This window comes from Amphiura filiformis, chromosome 13 (genome assembly GCF_039555335.1).
Source record: "Amphiura filiformis chromosome 13, Afil_fr2py, whole genome shotgun sequence".
NCBI classification, from domain to species: domain Eukaryota; kingdom Metazoa; phylum Echinodermata; class Ophiuroidea; order Amphilepidida; family Amphiuridae; genus Amphiura; species Amphiura filiformis.
Genome location: NC_092640.1, coordinates 863,053 through 884,680, shown reverse-complemented (window position 1 = coordinate 884,680; position 21,628 = coordinate 863,053). Strand labels below are relative to the sequence as shown.

General features: G+C 38.5%; 1 protein-coding gene across 1 annotated transcript; it reads right to left on the bottom strand.

The window, feature by feature from the left end:
• Nucleotides 1-1,043: 1,043 nt before the first annotated feature.
• On the bottom strand, nucleotides 1,044-15,711 carry LOC140168758 (galactosylceramide sulfotransferase-like). The gene is made up of 3 exons (XM_072192168.1): nucleotides 15,586-15,711; nucleotides 3,379-4,661; nucleotides 1,044-1,106 (listed from the first exon to the last, which is right to left on the bottom strand). Exons 2-3 carry the CDS (start codon nucleotides 4,453-4,455, stop codon nucleotides 1,044-1,046), a joined length of 1,140 nt encoding a protein of 379 aa, XP_072048269.1. The 5' UTR covers nucleotides 4,456-4,661; nucleotides 15,586-15,711.
• Between the last annotated feature and the right edge of the window lie 5,917 nt (nucleotides 15,712-21,628).

Here is a 21,628-nt window from a genome sequence, read left to right as displayed (position 1 = left end):
TTCAGGATTGGACATGAAAATTTCCCACTCAAAAATAGTAAGTCCAGTTGACTAGATAATAGTTCTTGAAAATATCATTATTGTTTACAACCTGGATGAATGATAATCTTCACAAACCTAAGTACTCCTCCTTTTCCAATGGCTCTGGATAAAGTACAAGTCATTTCTTGCAAATTTCAGTGGCATTTGAATGTATAAAACTTGAACATTAAATACAACTCAAACATGTTCTACACATTTGTGTGAGGCAAGAAAGTCATTTCTTGCAATTAAATTTTACTTTAACAGAGCATACAAAATCAACTTGAACATTATAACCAAGTCAAACATGTTCTACACATTTGTGTGAGGCAAGAAAGTCATTTCTTGCAATTAAATTTTACATAAAGAACATACAAAATTAACTCGAACAGTAAATGCAACTCAAACTTGTTCTATCACACACAAAATGGGTTATTAGATTTGAACCCCACACTCCCCCTGTGGAAGATCTTAAAAGCTTGAGTCTTCACAATAGGAGTATGGATTTCAAAATAATTAACCCTAGCCAATTCCCTCTATGTAAGACTTCACTTAACTCCCTGAGCACTACCTGCCGATCTAACATTGCCTCAGATTGGTCAATTACGTGGAATCTTCACTTTAATCACCAATCAGAATGGAGCTTTGCAAATAATTCACCCCAATTTTTGGTGTGGTGAAATGTTGCCGATTGGTCCAATTGATAATGAAAACTTCTTTTTGACCAATAGGCAGGTAGAGTTCTCACAGGGGTATGGCAGACTACATATGGAATTGCCATTGCAAGGCGAGACAGGTCATTTCCAGTACAAATATTTGTATAAAAAAAAAGAAAATAACAATTAAGTACATCAGGAAAAAAATTAAGACATCTTTGACGTTATTATATTACACAAACTTTGTATCAAAATTCAACCAGGTTTCTGACAATCCACAGTTACAATTTATAAACACTTTCTGCTGAAAATAAAATGACATCAAAACTTTTGGCACAATATTTACTGGACAACAATTTCACAAAACTACATTTCATAAAACTTCTGAATTTTGATTGAGCTTCGCATACTTGTAGTTGCTTTGAAGACCTGGTTTTTTCAACGGTGCGACAAAACCATTGTACAACTCGACTTATTAATACTAATATGCCAGTCATCACTACTATTATAAGAACTAGCGGGTACCCGCGCTTCGCGCGGGCCCCCGCTAGATGAGTAAATGGGAGCGGTTAGTAAACGGGAGCGGTTAGTATAAACGATGGAAATGGTAATCATGTCAATTGGTATCGCTTTTAACAGCTCAATTATTACGCGGTTAGTGATGTGGTAGGCCTACCATTTGTTGCCTCTACTTTGCAAACGACGTTCTTTCTTTCTTACTTTCCCGTTCTTTCTTTCTTGCTTTCCCGTTCTTTCTTTCTTGCTTTCCCGTTCTTTCTTTCCTGCTTTCCCGTTCTTTCTTTCTTGCTTTCCCGTTCTTTCTTTCTTGCTTTCCCTCCCTTTCTCTCTTGCTTTCCTCCCTTTCTTTCTTGCTTTCCCTTCCTTTCTTTCTTGCTTTCCCTCCCTTTCTTTCTTGCTTTCCCTCCCTTTCTTTCTTGCTTTCCCTCACTTTCTTTCTTGCTTTCCCTTTCTTTCTTTCTTTCCCTTTCTTTCTATCTTTCTTTCTTTCTTTCCCTCTTTCTTTCTTTCTTTCTTTCTTTCTTTCTTTCTTTCTTTCTTTCCCTCTTTCCTTCCCCTTTTTTACTTATTTTTTCTTTGTCTTTCCCTTTTTTCTTTCTGTTTCTCTCTTTCCTGCGTTCCATTTCTCTTTCTGTTTCTTGCTTGTTCACTTTCTTTCTCTTCTCTCTCTCTCTCTCTCTCTTCTTTCTTTCTTTCTTTCTTTCTGTCTGTCTATTTCTTCTATGTTTTCGTTTCTCTCTCCCTTTCTCTTTCTTGCTTTCCCGTTGTTTCTTTTTCTTTCTTTCTTTCTTTCTTTCTTTCTTTCGTTCTTTCTCTCTTTCTTTCCCTCTTTCCTTCCCTCTTTCCTTCCTTTTTTCCTTCCTTCCTTCTTCTTTCTTTACATAGGCATAAATCCCAGGATGAGTAATAAATTCCTCAATATTTCGATAAGGGGCATGATCTACTGAATCACCTCCATGTTGACGCATGTATGTGGGTTCCTTTATTTCTTTCGTTCGTTCTTTTTTATATGTGTTTCTGTTTCATCAAGTAGGCCTATAGCAACATTGGGTTTCAAGAAGGTTGAGTTACATAGCGTAAATTCCGGTGTTGGGGTGGGTATAACCCCCCCCGCAATGTTTTGATAAGGTCAATGGTCCGTACAATCACCCCAAGTTCACACATGTATAATAGATGTGGGTTTCTGACAAAATTAACCTCATTTTTGGCCAAACTAAAAAGTGCCAATTTTTGCGGCCTTCGTGCGAATTTGTTCCACTTTTGCACAATATAATTCACCAGTAGGCCTAATTAGCTTGCCATAAATTATTCTGTCGCCAAGATGCTGGCTTCACTGTAGGCCTATTGCAAGAAATTGATTTAAACGGACCCATCCCCATGCCATGTCAAGAGAAATCTACGCCATTGTTAATGTTGCCAAAAGATGCCGGATTCACTATTAATATGCCTACTTCAAGAAATGTTTTCATCCCTCCCCTACTGTCAAAAAGAAATCTACGCCACGGATATTTAGCGGTTGCGGTTTTATACCATGCTATAATCTGCTAATAATGTCCCACACTCCCCATCGAAATTCATCACAACATGACAAACGAATAAACTCAAATTACTTTCCAATACCGTATATATGCCTAGGCCTACCTTGAATGTAAAATCTTCGGAAAGTCATCACAAAAGAAGTTTCCGAAAGTCATAATTTGCATAAACGAATGCAGTTGATTTATTATTATAGCCGTTGCGGTTACCATGCCGCATAATGCCCACTCTCCGTCGAAAGTCACCACGAACGGATAAACTAATATCACTTTCAAAATTATTAGATCACTTGGACCATTTATTTTCAAAATACGTAACTTAAAACCACCTTTGTCTCAGCCATTAATTTGTTAGTTCCGTCTAAGAGATGTGATATTTTCCGTCTTAGATGAAACTGGAAGTTTTGTTACCATTAGCGCGTCGGGAAGTTGCCACGACCTGTGCGTAATCCGCGTATAGCAACGCAGCAACGGACCGTAAATAAGCGGGCCACCATTGGTTGATCTACCGAATAAATCCAAATAATTATTTGTATTTATTAATTTATCTATCTATCTATGCATTTACCATTCATCTGGAAATGCTAGAACTTATTTATTTATCTATTTATTAATTTATAATTTATCTATAATCTCCGAGATGATACCGATGAATCGATCAGTTCCTCTTCAAAGTATCGATTATCGGCAAGTTCCTCTTTAATAGTATAGATGATGCCGCCCGCGATCATCCCTAATAGTTTGGCAAGTCCAAATTCGTTCTCCATCTCTTTCCAACGTATAAGCTGCACAAACTCAATATCCGTTCTCATCAAATCATCGCATATTTTGGGAGCGTTTTTCTTATGTGCAAATTGCGTCTCCCGATAATCACCCCATCCTTCCTTGTCCGTATCTATGCACATATGCAACATTTTTTGTTGGAGTTGACGAAATTCCTGCAGATCCGATTCAAAATCTGGCCCGTATTCCTTGACTTTCCTCCAAAAGGTCTTGTTGAAATGACGGTACAGCTGCACATCAGCTGCATTCCACTCCCGAATTTCTTCGGCTATTTGCGCCGACACACTGTAACGGTGTGCGTCGTTTCGAACTCCTTTGGGGAGGTATAGAATTTGTTCATAGCTCCAGCACATCAATTTGCGCAGCAAAATTAATGACTCATCAAAATATTCTGTGAGCATAACCAAGTCTAGTTCTTTATCTAGTTTAGTTATGTGTTTCGCTACTTTACTAGTGTCAGAGCAATAACTGTGATTCAAACCCAAGTCAAACAGCTGCCCATTCCAACTTTGCACTTTCATATGAAAACTTTTCTTATAATAATTGGCTGGATGCTTCAAGAAGACTGCAAGTGGATCAGGCTTCTTAGAGATACCTAAATTACTGGCCATTTCAAAATAGCCAAACGCAGATTCAAATTGCCCAACGGGATCCCGAATAATCGTCACAAACTTTGCATGCGGTACAACAGCTTCCATTTCTTTGCAGTTAAACCGGCCGTGGTTTGTGATCATGTCAAATGTGGTCATACCCCTAAAAGTCATTACCATGTCTCGATTGAACAACTTGTTCTCATCAAATATATGCGTAATCCACGGCAGAGCAAACATGAGGTTGTGACTGTAGCCGTACCGTTCAAATATGGATGCTGCGGTGGTACTCGCCGTTTTGTGTGTTTTGATGAATACAGCTTTGTTTTGTGCTTGACATACTCTATCCATGGTCTATGCATCTGTATGGATGTGCTGGTGAGAGGAAGCATGGCTGATGGTGGGTTTTTGCGTGGACTTTGTGTTGGTGGGAGGAAATTTAGCTCGGTCTGGTTTCATTCTTTGATTGTTGCTGGAGAGACAGGATGACCCCAGCTGCCACACCGTTGGAGTCTACAAGGACTGGTGGTGATAGAGTCACTGGCAATTCTGTGGACCTGAAGAGAAAAATAAAATTGGGTTATTATTCAAATTGAAATACATACACCCTCTATGGAAGATGTGACCTTAATCTTCACACAGGAGTATGAATTTCAAATGGAGTCACCAATCAGTGTCATATGCTCCAAAATGGGCTATTCCAGTTGAAATCTATACACCCCTATGGAAGACATGACCTTAATCTTCATCACAGAGTATGAATTTCAAAATCTTTGAACTCTTTGAATGGGTGATTCCATTTGAAATCTACACTCCCTGTGTGGGATATTAATGTCATGTCCTCCATAGGGGGTGTATGGATTTCACCTAGAATAGCCAATAGCAAGGAGGAGGTAGGCTAATGAGTGACGACAAGTGAGTCCAAACAACAAATATTGTTTATTGATGTAACACTCCATAAGGGGTTGTGCAATAATTATCAGCCCTGGTGGGAGGGTCAACTCAAATTGGGGGAGGGAAGACATTTTTGGCAAGCCAAAGGGGGGGAGGGGCAAGCAATTTTTGGCACATATTCATGAGGCACCTTTAAAAAAAAAAGGGTCTTAAGGCTTAAGAAAACAGTACGGAAATATGCAAATTTTCCTGCCCACTGCACTCACAACATATATCTAGACCATTTAAGGTTTGCGGATTGGGATCCAAAAAATTTGACATGAAAGGGTGGATAATGCAGGCCGAGAGGGGAGGAGGGGGGCAAGCGATTTTTGGCAGGCTGAGAGGGGGCAAGCAATTTTGGAAGCATTTGGAAATTTTACCCTGCGGGGGGCCTCATAATTATTGCACAGCCCCTAAAGTGAGAGGGACAGCCGGTCATCTTCTAATTTTTTTATAACAGATATAATGCCACAAAATACACACAATTTGGATCCCACCAAAAAGGACTCAACGAATGAGGTACAAATATTTCATTACATAATTCAATGAGGAAATCAAAGGACACACTACTCACTACAGTGTTAGTAATAGTATACACACTACTCTGTACATCAGCAAAAAGTGCGAAGGCACAATATTAAAGGCAGGGCCGGACTTCCCTTTTTGGGGGCCCTGGGCCAGGCCAAAATTTGGAGGCCCCAAACGCACCGTGAGCAAGACATGTGCACTCAACTGGCCAAGTTTTTAGATTCTACTAAGACATTTGCGCGCGAAGAGCGCGAACAAATTTCAATTTTAGACTATTTTAGCCCGAATTGAAGCTGAATTTGTTATATAACAGACCAGTGCGCGTGAAGCGCGAAAAATTTTTCGATTTATGTAGGACAGCGTTCAAGCTTTGACTTACGTTTGGCGGACAAACCGTGAAAAGAGTATTTAGGGGTGAAAACAGTCAAAATTCTTGATTACTTAAATGTTATTAGGGGTAAATGTCACATATTTTCAGATTTTGGCACTTAAAACTCCTTATTTTTCACTGATTTTGAGAACAATTCATTTTTTGGTCCAATTTTGGCCGAAAATGGCCGTTTTGGGGTGACAAAAATTTTGACTTGCTAATTTCCTGTGAGTGTATGAACATGAAATCTATCAAATAGTGCCTAATTTTCTATGCTAATTGTGTAACAAGGGTACAATTGTGATATTAAAAGCATTGAATGGTATCTATATATTTCTTTATTTTCGTAGCAGGGGTAGAAACTCAAAGGTTCGGGTGACAATTGATTTGGAAAAAAGTATAATATTTGCCTCATTTTCGATTTGAAAATGCCATATCTCCACAATGGTATGAGGTATAGGGATGTTTAAGTGTCTTTTTGCTCAGTATTTCAATAGCTAAATGGTGATATAACAAATAAGTAAGCTAGATTTACAGAAAAGAAAATAACTTTATGCTACCCCCACCCCTAAGAATTTTGAGGGCGTGAAAAAGTAATGGATTTTGTTTAAAAAATAAGTCCTTCAAAACTGGGAGCTTTAAGGCTAAACAAAGAACATGTTGCTCTTGCCAATACCTTTCTCTAGAGCAACATGTTTTTGTTTAGCCCTAACATCTCCATTTTGAAGGACTTATTTTTTAACAAAAATTTTGCTCAAATTTGACGATTTTGGGCAGAAATATATGCCTGTACAGTGCTATGGGGGAAATTTTCAAGTTGATAATTATGCATTTTTTATGTCAGATTCGGTTTCTACACAAAATTTCACCCTAGAAAAAGTTCTTTTAAGTAGGATATCTTTCACTTTAAGTTTCCTCCATTTTGTCCGCCAAACGCAAGTCAAAGCTTGAACACTGTCGTAGGTTATATTTGCCCAAAACATGGTGTTTTTCGGCTGAAATGGAAGATGCCTACTGCACAGGGCAATTTTGGGGGTCCCCAAAATTTGGGGCCCATCTGGCCCTAGATGGTAAATTCGGCCCTGATTAAAGGGTGATGTTAATGTCGTTATCCAATGTACTGTCATGCCAACCCACACTTGCTCTAAAACATTCGCTGCACTGCGATTTTTTCAAGGGGGGCAAATGAAATCTGGGGATGGTAAAGATTTGATAATTTTGCATTTTAGCCCCAAATAGTGGGTTTCGGTGATTTTTGGGAGTTCTGAGAAAGAAGTGGGTGGGGCCATTGTCTAAGGGGCTGTGCAACAGTTATGTGTACCCAAGGAGGTGAATTCTCAAAAATTCTACCTAAAATCACATAGCCCCCCCCCCACCTCTTTTCGCCATGCTTAGAATTCTTGTCTCCCCCACTTTTAATTGCTAAAAATTCTTGCTACCCGCCTTTATGCCAACTTGTTTAGTCGCATAGGGCGACTACACTACACAGTATTATTTCTTTGCTTAATGCATCAGTTTTCAGCCAAAAATTTCAGGCCTCTTAAGAGGACAGTTCTATAGGGGTCATGTCGTTATTCCGAAGGACCGTTATTCCGAAGGGTCATTACTCCGAATTTACAACAAGGCTCATTATTCCGAAGGGTCATTACTCCGAAGGTTCACTATTCCGAAGGGTCATTACTCAGAAGGGTCATTACTCCGAAGGGTCATTATTCCGAAGGGTCGTTATTCCGGAGGGTCGTTATTCCGAAGGGTCATTACTCCGAATTTAAAACAGGGCTCGTTATTCCGAATTTACAACTAGGCTCGTTATTCCGAATTTAAAACAAGGCTCGTTATTCCGAATTTAAAACAAGGCTCGTTATTCCGAAGGGTCATTACTCCGAATTTAAAACAGGGCTCGTTATTCCGAATTTACAAGTAGGCTCATTATTCCGAATTTAAAATAAGGTTCGTTATTCCGAATTTAAAACTAGGCTCGTTATTCCGAAGGGTCATTACTCCGAATTTAAAACCACGCTCGTTATTCCGAATTTAAAACAAGGGTCGTTATTCCGAATTTAAAACAAGGGTCGTTATTCCGAATTTAAGACCGCAATTTATTACGAAGGCTCGTTATTCCGAATTTAAAACAAGGCTCGTTATTCCGAAGGGTCATTACTCGAATTTAAAACCAGGCTCGTTATTCCGAATTTAAAACCATGCTCGTTATTCCGAATTTAAAACAAGGGTCGTTATTCGAAGGGTCATTACTCCGAATTTTGGAGTAATGACCCTTCGAGAGTATTGATTCCTTCGGAATAACGAACCTGGTTGTAAATTCGATTCAATAGGGTTCGTTATTCCGAAGGGTCATTACTCCGAAATGACAATAATGGGCCTTATAGGTAAAAAACCAATACAAAAAAGAAAGAAAGAAAGAAAGAAAGAAAGAAAGAAAGAAAGAAAGAAAGAAAGAAAGAAAGAAAGAAAGAAAGAAAGAAAGAAAGAAAGAAAGAAAGAAAGAAAGAAACTAACTAATTAATCAATTAACTAATTAATTAATACTTTGGTTAAATAAAAGCGAAAAATACAAAAATAACCTAATTTGCATATTTAACTGGTGGCCATCTTGGGTTTTTAGATGTCGGGATTTCAACAGAGTAAAGGTACAAAACGAAACATGCTAGACCAACCTAACTTTTTTAATGAACGATAAAAAAAAGTATGGAGTTAGATTTTTGTTAAACATGAATTGGTATATAATAGCGTTCCCTATTAATGCACCGAAAATTAAAATGTTTGGGTTTTAAATACTTGTTTAAACACTTCAATACGTTACTTTGTAATACCTTTAAAGGTTACCATGATTACAGTTAAGGTACATGAGGTAAAGACTAAATTAACCAAATTAAACAGTAAATTAAACAGTCACGTAAATACTCAAAAACACTAAGGGCTAACTATAGCCCCTAGGTCTATGGCCTAACGATAAACACATTTAAAGCAATAATGTGTGATTTGCATAAAGAATAGATTCCTATTTAAATGTTTGTTTTCGCTTTTAATTCCCCTATAACACATTCAAGATGTTAACAAAAAATATGTCCCGGCACTCCGGCCATATTCAAGGTTAAAGGTCAACACAGTGGTCAAATTTCAAAGTTGCTCAAATCTGGTTAACAAATTATTCCTCTCATTGCAAGGATTCAGAAAAAGTATAGTTTGACCTACCTGCGACTTACCGTTCTTGAGTTATAAGCAAAAAAGTCAAATTTTGGGCGGTGGTCAGTTTTTTGGCCACACAGGGGCCAAAAATTAAAAATGCTCCGATTTCAACGCAAATGGTCTCAAATTGCTCGTCATGCAAAAGCAAGTCAAAGAAGGATTTGTTTGCACTGTCTAAAATGCTTCGTTATTGACAAAATTGGCCATAAAGTAATTTTTGGCCCCTATGAGGCCAAAAAACTGGAAAAGCGTTCATTTTCTAAACATGTATCATGCCCTACTGAACTCGGGGGAGGATGGTTGGGGGTATAGTGCCGACATACTTTCCTGCCGCTTTGCCGCTCTGAAGAGGATTTTACTTCACTACGCAATCTCACTAAAAACGCTAGCGGTGACCAGCGGCAAGCCGATATATCTATTACTCCACCGCTTTGCCGCGGCGGCAGCACCGCTGGGAGTTGAATTCAAGTCAACTCGGAGCGGTGCCGCTCTGACGTATGAGAACAAAATACGATTTTGGAGCGGTGCTGAGCGGCAAGAGTAGCTTTCAGAGTCATGCCGCTGCCGCTTAGCGGTGTGCCGCTCCGCTTGCAGAAAAGTACAAGCGGCATGATGAAGCGTCATGCCGCTCAGCGGCAAGCGGCAGAAAGTATGAAACCAGCTTTAGTAAATTACTAGCCGTGCATAAATGTTGTATAATTGCACGGGCGCGCACTCCGCGTAGTACTCGCAGTGCTTTCGGACGCGTTCATTTTACTTGCGAGTTGGTGCATTTGTATTTGCCTGCATTTCCCAAATTTGTATTTGGCACATTCTCCGATAAAGTGTCCAAAAAGCCAAATCTGTGTCGCCCATAGTTACAAGTCGTATTCAAACTTGTTTCGTCAGAAAGAAATGACTTTTATTAATATAACTTATACTTAGGAGTTGCTTTCTAAAGTGTGTGGGGCTATAGGTTGTAACATGCCTAGAAAGTATAAAACAATAAAGCTGATTATGCATATCCATTTTTTTCCTCCATGTCGCCAGCCAAGGTGCGTTCCGTATAATGTGTCCCTGTTCGCTATACATGCGCGCATAATAATGGATTATAGGTACTTTTCATTAGCTGGTATCATGCCCTAATTATAAAGTATGAAACATCACAACGCAGGTTATTAAATTTTTCCAACAGGGCTTTGAGACTATGTCGCCAATATTGTTCACAGATACGTTACCATATTTCTAATGGATAGCAATCTGTCAAAATAACTAGCTATATGAATGTTTTCATATGTGATGGATCAAGCAGGCTCCATAGTTATATTATATATGTGGTACATAACACAATGGTTTCAAAGTAAAACAAATCAGGTCTATTAATGGCAAAAAATCCTGACGTTACGTTCATGTCGTCACAGATACGTTACCTAAATTCTACTCCCCTCGGAAAAAAACGCTGTGATAAATGAAGCCAAATACCATACCAGACTTTAGTACATTGGGTGATGACTGATCAAGTATGAGTATTAAGTCGGCAAGTTTTTACACTTGCACGATTAAGACAAAAGTGTGAAAGGGCTTCACAGATACGTTACCACTGATACGTTACCGCCAATGCGTACAAGTAATATTGCTCAAAAATGAAGTATTGTTGAAAAATCACCCATGCATTGTTTTGTGCTCTGAAACTATTAAAGTTTACGATTCTGAATGATTTTCATGAATTCTTCGTGGTTGGAATTTTGCAATTACCGAGACCAAACTTGGACGCTTTATCGGAGAATGAGCCATTTGCCTGCATTTCCCAAATGTTTTAATCTGATTAAAATTTGGTATTCTTGTGATTAATATTTTTATTTGAATTCAACTGTTTAAGAATGGGAATAAAGGTAACAATTTTGTTACAAAAATGAAAAAGTAACAGGATTTTTTTTTCTCGTGTATGAAATAGGTTAATAAATGCGTATCACTTGTTGCTCGAGAAATTGTACAAAATAATGCACTTGTACTGAGATGTTGATGCGTCTAATGCACTCCCCTTCGAGGCTCGTGCATTAGACGCATCAACATCTCAGTACGCGTGCATTATTTTGTATAATTTCACTCCCAACAAGTGATACGCATGTATTAACCTATAATTAAGTCATATTCGGGTTTTCTCATATTTAATTTCTTTGAAATTGCAGCTTCAATTGGCTTTTTTATTTGAAAGATATCGGATATTCGGTTCTCATTATGGTCATAGACGTGGACAAGATAACGCAAAATTGAAACCACTTATCATTCCTTTGTCTCGGTACCAGCCAGTTTGTGCTCCTCCGTCACTAAACAAAGTGACGGAGGAGCACAAACCGGCTGGGACCGAGACTAATCATTCCTTTACTAATGCACGTATGCAATTTCTTTTGTATTTTATTGTTTTTATGAGGCAATTTTGACAAACTTGTAGTTAAACTGGTTATTAAACCTATTTTATTACAGAAAATTTTGTTTTTGTATCTTTTTTTTATTATTGCAAATAGCCAAGCCATGTTTTGTGATTCAATTTGCATTTGTAAATAAGTGATAAATGTTTCATTTTTTTTCATCTCAAAACTAATTATTATGTAACAAAAAATATTTCTGACTGTAGGCCTAATAAGGCCAGATTTTGCAATTATAAGTATAAGAAATTAAAGGCATTGGGTGTCATTGCTCACAAGTGCACTTCACTGAAATGTGTCATCATATCAATGAGACAAAAATGTGTTGAATGATTCATTATAACTTAAGTTGTGTGGTACTGTTTATGAGCTTTCTGTGTTACTTTTTAATATTTGACTGACTATATTTTTTGCAAGTTTTGGCCATTCTTTTTTTTTTTTCTTTCTTTCTTATTTACTTGCTTACTTATTTTCTTTCTTCTCATTCTTTCTTTTTTTTCTTTCTTTCGTTCTTTCTTTCTTTTCTGTGTCTGTGTGTCTGTATGTCTTTCTTTCTTTTTATATTTCTGTCTGTCTTCCTCTCTCTCTCTCTCTATCCGTCATTTTTTTAAATTTTGTATTTCTTTATGTTTTGTCTGTCTGCCTGCCTTTCTGACTTTCGTCATTTTTTTCTTTAATTCTTTTTTCTGTCTGTCTCTTTCTTTCTTTCTTTCCTTCTTTCTTTTAATACTTTCTTTTATTACTTTCTTTTATTACTTTCTTTATTTTTTTGTCTGCTTTTTGTCTTTTTTTCTATTTGTCTTTCTTTTCTCTCTTCTCTCTCTCGCCCTCCCCTTTCTTCGTTCTTTCTTTTATTCCTCTCTTTATATCCTTTCATTTTGTCTATATCTTTATCTCTCTCTCTCTCTCTCTCCATTCCTCTTCTTTCTTTCTTTCTTTCTTTGTTTCTTTGTTTCTTTGTTTCTTTCTTTTTTTACCTATAAGGCCCATTATTGTCATTTCGGAGTAATGACCCTTCGGAATAACGAACCCTATTGAATCGAATTTACAACCAGGTTCGTTATTCCGAAGGTCAATACTCTAAGGGTCATACTCGAAATTCGGAGTAATGACCCTTCGGAATAACGACCCTTGTTTTAAATTCGGAATAACGAGCCTTCTTTTAAATTCGGAATAATGACCCTTCGGAATAACGACCCTTGTTTTAAATTCGGAATAACGAACCTAGTTTTAAATTCGGAATAACGAGCCTACTTTTTAATTCGGAGTAATGACCCTTCGGAATAACGAGTCTCATATTAAATTCGGAGTAACGACCCTTCGGAATAATGAACCTTAATATAAATTCGAGTAATGACCCTTCGGAATAACGACCCTTGTTTTAAATTCGGAATAACGAGCCTGGTTTTAAATTCGGAGTAATGACCCTTCGGAATAACGACCCTTGTTTTAAATTCGGAATAACGAGCCTTATTTTCAATTCGGAATATCGAACCTTGCTTTAAATTCGAGTAATGACCCTTCGGAATAACGACCCTTGTTTTAAATTCGGAATAACGAGCATGGTTTTAAATTCGGAATAACGAGCCTGGTTATAAATTCGGAGTAATGACCCTTCGGAATAACGACCCTTGTTTTAAATTCGGAATAACGAGCCTTATTTTAAATTCGGAATATCGAACCTTGCTTTAAATTCGAGTAATGACCCTTCGGAATAACGACCCTTGTTTTAAATTCGGAATAACGAGCATGGTTTTAAATTCGGAATAACGAGCCTGGTTTTAAATTCGGAGTAATGACCCTTCGGAATAACGACCCTTGTTTTAAATTCGGAATAACGAGACTTATTTTAAATTCGGAATATCGAACCTTGCTTTAAATTCGAGTAATGACCCTTCGGAATAACGACCCTCTTTTTAAATTCGGAATAACGAGCGTGCTTTTAAATTCGGAGTAATGACCCTTCGGAATAACGAGCCTAGTTTTAAATTCGGAATAACGAGCCTTATTTTAAATTCGGAATAACGAGCCTAGTTGTAAATTCGGAATAACGAGCCCTGTTTTAAATTCGGAGTAATGACCCTTCGGAATAACGAGCCTTGCTTTAAATTCGGAATAACGAGCCTGGTTTTAAATTCGGAATAACGAGCCTAGTTGTAAATTCGGAATAACGAGCCCTGTTTTAAATTCGGAGTAATGACCCTTCGGAATAACGAGCCTTGTTTTAAATTCGGAATAACGAGCCTGGTTTTAAATTCGGAATAACGAGCCTAGTTGTAAATTCGGAATAACGAGCCCTGTTTTAAATTCGAGTAATGACCCTTCGGAATAACGACCCTTCGGAATAACGACCCTTCGGAATACCGAACCTTGTTGTAAATTCGTAGTAATGACCCTTCGGAATAACGGTCCTTCGGAATAACGAACCTTATCGTTAATTCGGAGTAATGAACCTTCGGAATAACGACCCTTCGGAATAACGAAGCGAAACCGTTCTATAACCCCCAAACATTTCGTACATTCATTGAACAACCTTTAATTTGAATGTGCTGGGTATGAAAACTTCTACTCCACAACAATCAGGTTTAATGTTGAGATATGATTATTGTTGAATAGAGGATAAATACCCTGGGCTGTGCAATAATTATGAACCTGGGAGGGTAAACATTTTTTGGCATTAAGCCAAGGGAGGAGGGAAGTAATTTTTGGCAAGCCGAAAGGGGGAAAGCAATTTTTGGGACACATTCATCGGGCACCTTTTAAATAAAATGCTCTAAAAATGCTTAGGAAAACAATACAGAATTAGAAACGCTTAAATATGCAACTAAATAATTATTACACAGACCCTAAACTGTGCATTTGTAAATGGGACCATAGCTCATGTTTGTAAGAAAACTGTTTAACCCTAACACCCAACCCTGCTTTTTGATCTCGGAAGTTAAAGAAGAAACAAAAAAGGAGAGCAGATGAACAAAGAAGTCACTTGGCACCCAGGGATTTGAACCTTAGACCCCCCGCATGCCAAGCACATGATCACCGACCGGTAGCCACACGGGTTACGCTGCCCGGGCAGCGATTCTGTGAGCATATAGCACTTAAGGTGATTGCGTCATTGCAGACCCTGAGATTCACGCATGCGCAGTGGCTTTCATTGTGGTATTTTGTGGTATTTATGGGTGTTAGGGTTAACATAGGCTTCAATCTGGAAACATACATGTTATTTCTTCATGATATCAATATATTTAATCAAATACAATGTGTCATGAAGAAATAAAGACAAAATAATCGGCATAATTACAGTACAAGATGTTTTTATGCAAACGGCACAGTTCACCGCATTGGAAACGCACTGCAGCCTCTCTCGTTGAAGAACTGTGTGACGATATCTGAGCATGCGCAGTTGCAATTTTCCGAAATTGCGAAAGGGCTTATATAAAGGGGGAACAAGGGGAGACTCCAAAAATTTTATCAGACTTGATGGAAAGCAAAATTTGTTAACTGTACAAAATAATACCAACCAGTTTTGGAAATTAAGAGAATTGTTTTCTTTTTCTTTCAGAAATGTTGCCATATCCTGGGCGGGCGGACCTTTCAAGTTGGGTCGGTCGGTTGGCATTTTATTTGTTAGTTTGTTTTTTCCTGGAAGCTAAAATTACCCTTAAATTTCACCAAAATCTGACAAATCTGAAAAAAATCTTAAGATTTTTTGCAAACATATTTTCTAAACATTTTCAGCAAAAATTAATCAATTTTTGCCTAAAAACGGCCGATTTTAAATGATTTTAGCACCATTCTGCAAATTTGAGGTTGGTCGGGCCCGTAGTAAATGTGTTTTTTTTGTCGCCTAATAGCTAGGAATAAATGCCATAGTTTAGGAATGTTCTCTGTATAAAACCATGTGACTTGGGGATAATTTTAAGTGAACTCCACTTGAGATGAGTCTGGTAGTAATTCAAAGAAGACACATGCTACCAACAAGTGCATCCTTTTGGTATGGACGTACATATCTGAATTACCCTTCAAGCCCAACTTTACCTATTTGCTTGGAGGAGTAAGATAACATGTGGGCGTCCAAACTGCATGAGGCTGATGATGACGATGATGATCACCAGGAACAGCAACACAACCTTCATCGGTATCTTGGATGTCATCATGCTCCACCTGCTGAAAAAGATAAAATAAATTACACATGGTTACCATGAATTTGATGCAGGAAGATTTGGGTACAATCAAACAAGAAACAGTGTACATGTACATTTAGACAGAAAATTTACAGCAAAAACTAGTACTTGCCCCATGAATGGGCTATTCCAGTTTAAAATCCATACAACCTCCCCGGCTGTACACTAATTATGAGCCATGAAAGATGTTAAAATTGTGGAGAATGCAATCTTTGACAAGCTGAAAGGAATTAAGTGGCATAGACTTTTTGTTTGGCACACATTCATAGGGCAACAATATACATTTTGCGTAAACACTTGCATTTTAAAAGGTTTGCAAAATGGGATCCAAACATATTCAAAGAGACAGGGCAAAAATTTTACTATGCACTTGGATCCCTCCAGGCTCATGTCATTGCATATCTCCTAAAAATAAAATACAATAGTTGTTCCATATTTATAAATGTACAATACATGTACGAGGGGGTATCCAGTGTAATTCCTGGTCCTTATGTACATTATGATCCAAAAATGGTCTCATAAGTATGTTTAATTTCTTTACAGGTGGCGCTAGATGGGCAGTAAGCGCATAACCTGCAAGCTGGTGAAAATTGAGGCATGCAGCTTGATTAAGTTACTGCATTTGAAGGGTTAGGCCTACAATGCTTAGAAAATCTATGATGAAATAAAAGCTATCTACGGTGATGTTGCTTTTTGAAAGGAATTTCCAAACTGGCCACATTTCCCTCACAGATGAGCCAAGAAGTGGACTTCCATCACTTACGGATGATGGGGCCACAGTGAAGAAACTCAAGAAAGTGGAGAATCTTATTATTAAAAGGTTATGCACCTACTGTCCATCTAGTGCCACCTGTAAAGAATTAAAGTAAACATACTTAGTGAGATCATTTTTGGACCATAATGTACAAGGACCATGGACCAGTGATTACACTGACGAAATTTCATTGATATAGCTCTTCCACTTCTGGATGATTTCAAAAACTTTTGGATACCCCCACGTATATTTAATTCAATATTCACAATGTGACTTGTTTAGTTGTTCAGTGATTCCTGATGGCTTTGCTCAAGAAGTGTGTTCTACATGATGCACATTGTATTCACTTTCTTTACCTTTTTACTAGATTTGGTCACACCAAACTTACGATTCAGTGCATTCACACCTTGTAACATTACACCACCTTACAGCTCAGCTGTAGACTTCTTAGACTTACATGCTTTACAGTACCATCGTTTTGATTTAGGTAACTGAGTGAGCTTCAAACACCTGATATGGAACCATTCATCACACCCGTCGCAGCCTACCATATCGCCAGATTCATCAGGGCTGCGACATATGCAAAAGAGACGTGTATTACCTGGTGCTTGTGATGTGCTAGCTCCTTCATCAGGTGACTGAAGTTCTCTCTTCCTTGTACATAACTCGGGTAAAATAAAGGATTCCCAGAAGGTAGAGAATTTAGAAATGCTATCATTAATGAATGATTCGTTGCGTAAGACAATATCAGTGTGACAGTCAACCATTGTCCAAACAAAGAAATGGGCATAAGATGTATTTGTGCAAAACATTTCATGCTGGACTTGAGTGTAATACCTATGATTTGGTTTAAGCTTTAAATCACTATCCAGGCAGAAATTCTTGTCAGTTACTGCAGCTTGCATGATGGACTGGGCCCGATGTTTAAAGGGACATTTGATTTCAACTACACCTCTGCCGCAGCAATCGCACTCCACGATCCCATCAGGTGAAGCTGCGAGGTACTGATTAGTTGGTGAAATAAACAGTCCAGCTCTTTGTGTATTGCAGTGGCGGTGACTTAAGATTACTTCAGATGAATACATATTGAATGCAGTGTTTTCATTATCCTGTCCCCATTTGCAAGCTGGCACGTTCAGTTTCATTGTAGATGGATAACAAATCCTGGAAAACAGAGAAGGAGCTGGGTCAGCTATGTTTGTATGAAGTACGTCATGTGCAACTGATCCAGTTATTCGACCAGTTCTCTGTTCAAACCAAACCAAGTTTGCGTTTTGTGTTCTTGTAGATTCCTCCACATACCTGATTTGATCATTGGAAATAGAATCTGGTGTATTACATTTGGTCGTATATAATTTGCGAAGGCCAGAAGGAACAATTTAACGATTTGGAATGATCAGTATTTTCTGCTGACTGCCCATTTATAAATTTAGTGCAGTAAACATATTGTAATAGTACAAAACTGGAATTGGAGTCGAACCACCCACCCAAGCAAGCAAGTAAGCAAGGGCTGAACCGCCCAGTGGATTAGTACATAACAAATGTCAACTGCACCAAAACAAATCAGAATATTATTATAGCCCTTAAATAGATTTTGTTTAAAGCAACAACAAAATGAAAAACAGAAATCTGGCTGGCCACCGTTTTTACTCACTACAACCCTTTTTTGTTTTGCTATCACCAAAATGAAGGATATGAACACATCTTTAAATACTTCTGAATGGAATGTAGATATAAAGCTCTCATTGAATGACCCCTATCCATTTTTCTCTCAAACAAACATCCCCTTCAAAAAAAATTTTTTTTAAATATTTTTGTATCTTGACATTGTAATGCTCCTATAACTTTTATGCCTGATGAGTTAGCAGTGTTTGGGCTCAAATATTTAAAAAAATAAAGCACTGGAAAAGGTTTTGGTTTAATATCGGTTCTTGAGATCCCAAACTCTCATTTTACTAGGTTTTGTTTTTCTCCCATAATATTTCCTCAATGGAGGGGATATGACATTGCAAAAAACTTTTTTGATTTGACATATTATTTGGGGAAAATGTGCCCAGTGGATTTGCTCCTTCTGCTTCTGCTCTTTACTGTGCAATCACTGCCGGCTGGAGGTTATCACACACAGGTCAGCATGATGATGGCCTGATTTCTTGACTTAAGTTAAAACCATATAACATTTGCTGATGACATGGATGAGGAAGCCATATTGTAAAATTTGCTGAGGAGGACCCCCTCAACATTTGTTTTAAATTCTGTTTTTTTACACAATTGTAATGTACTTATGTAGTAAACACATACTATGCATAAAGCAAGACTTTAGGTGCCGTCGTTTTGTCAAAATCCGAGATTTTGAATAAACCGTCTTTATAAGATGATGGAATATTGGTCAAACACCTATGCGAAGTTCATAACACAGTACGTACATGGGGTGCAAGACAATTATCATCATCATCATCAAAGGTTGGTACCGTATTACGACCGCAGGAGTAACACATGTTGACATAATAAAATGGCACTGGTAGTAAATTCAAATTTTCTTTTTACTTTACCTCACTTGTTCGGATTGACGCAGACCACACCATCTACCATGTGATACACGACATGCAGGAGCTAATGAAATTCAGCGCTTACAAGCTGGACCACTCATCCACTCCCATTGACTAAGAATGGAAAATATTCAACATGGACTTCATGAACCTGCGACAAAGGCTTAAATTTAACGAAGCGATCCTCACAATGATTCTCCTAAATAGTTTGCTAATCGTATACATTCTGTATGTGGTTAGGTTAGGGACCGATCGTTATTTACGGCAGGGGGGGTGGGTGTTTTGGCAAAAATATCGACAAAAATTTCGTGTTCCCCCTCGCGTCCGCTCAGAATTTTTGCGTTCCCCTTGTTTTCCCAATTTTCTCCATTTAAAATTTAACAATCCCCCTTCTGGTTCAACTAAAATTTCAGGTTCCCCCCTCAAGACCACAAAAAAATTTCGTGTCCCCCCTACATTTACCCATTCCCCCCTGCCATAAATAACGATCGTTCCCTTATGGTGATCAGTTGATTTTCACTTGATTCTCGCTAGATGAGTTGGTGAGAATAAATTTTGATTTATGCAACAAAATTGAGCCCTGAACCAAGATCAAGATGGCAATAATGTGATGAGATCAGATCCGGTAACAGATAATCTTTCAACATTACATAACACTAATAAAAACTAGAATTTCGCGGTTCTCGACCTGCGCGGTTCTCAACGCAAAGCGTTGGCCGCAATGCCTCCATCTTGATGCCCATCATATTAACCGGTGCAATTTCACTTGACCTCAAAATGACCTTCACATTATTTGCCTCACTAAGGTGCCTGTTCCCACCAAATGTCATGAGCCTGCAGCAGTCTATGGCAATATGACCCCGAATGACCCCAAAATGACCTTGACATTTTTGCCTTGTTTCAGTGGTCGTCCCCACAAAATTTCATGAACCTGCGACAATCTATAGCGATTTGACCTCGGATGACCTTGGATGACCCCATAATGACCTTGACATTTTTTTCTTCCTGCAGTAGTCGTTCCCACCAAATTTCATAAGCCTGCAACAATATATGGCGATTTGACCCCGGATGTACTCTCCCTCTACCTCTACCTCTACGTAAATACTTGGCAAGGTCCATAAGTTTGGATGTAGTGCCAAGGAAGAAAACTTGTTGCTCCCGTGCAGTGCAGGTAATGAAGGTGCCGATATATACAAAGTGCGAGTAAAAATGGACCTGGAATTACATTGAACCAGTAACAGCTCCCCTGAACACCTCGTAAGTTGGAGAAGACAAGGTGCTCACTGCATGGTAGAGAATTCCACCAGGCGACTGTACGCGGGAAAAACGAAGCTTTGAAGAGCTGGATACGGGCTGGTAGTGGATTGAATTTACTGGGATGGTAGGCTCTGGTAGAGGATGGAAGCATTGGAGTCATGTAAAGAGCTGGGTTGACTGCCACAAGGTTGTTACATATCTTGTACATGAGAATGAGGCTGGATGTTTTTCGCCTTTGCTCGAGGGAGACCCATTGTAATTCTTGAAGCATTGATGAAACACTGTCTTGCCGTCTGTATCGGTGGAGGACGAATCTTGCAGCCTGCCTCTGTATGTTTTCAATTTTATTGATATCTTTTTGATGGTATGGAGACCAGACTGGACATGTGTATTCAAGATGAGGTCGGACCAGCGACATGTAGGCTTGTTCCTTCAACTTGCGAGAGCAACCTCTCAGATTTCTGCGGATGAGCCCCAGGATTTTATTTGCACGGGCTGTCACACCGCTGATGTGTTTTGACCATGACAGATTGGAGGTGAATGTCAAGCCAAGATATGGATAGTCGTCAACAGATGTCAGAGCACTATTCCCTAAATGATATCGGCCGTCAATAATATTGCGACGTAGGGTGAATCTCATAGAATGACATTTGTCAGTGTTAAATTTCATTTGCCAAATAGATGTCCACTGGTGAAGCTTGTCAAGATCTTTTTGCAATGCTAGTGTGTCTTCTGAATTGTTGATAGGTCTGTACAAGAGGCAGTCGTCTGCAAAGAGCCGGATATTTGAAGTAATGCCTGATGGAAGGTCATTTATGAATGATGAGAACAGCAGAGGACCAAGCACTGTGCCCTGGGGCACTCCTGAGGTGACGGGGACCCATTCCGATGCCTGGCCATCGATGACGACTCGTTGCGTGCGTTGTGTTAAGAAGTTGTCTACCCAAGCGAGTAATGAACCTCGAACTCCGTAATGTTGTAGTTTCAATACTGTACAGATCTGGTACAGATCTCCAGATAATCTGTGCACAAGGTTATTTTGCTTGATTGATATGCATAAATTATGCAAATTAGGTACTTAATTACCATATTTTGTGACAAAAACCTGCTGAAATTTGGAGACCACCAATTGCCACCCCTCCACCAAATTGCATGCCTTACCAGTTCCAAGAAATTGCACTAGCAAGCTCGGACGGACAACCAGGAAACATACTAAATACCTCCGCTGCAGGAAGCAAAAACTTAAGTCTCTGAAAAGCTAACTCTGAATAAAATTCCAAAACTAACCAAAATAATCTAACTTCAAGTCATGAAATACAAAACTATTTTCAGGGTGGCAA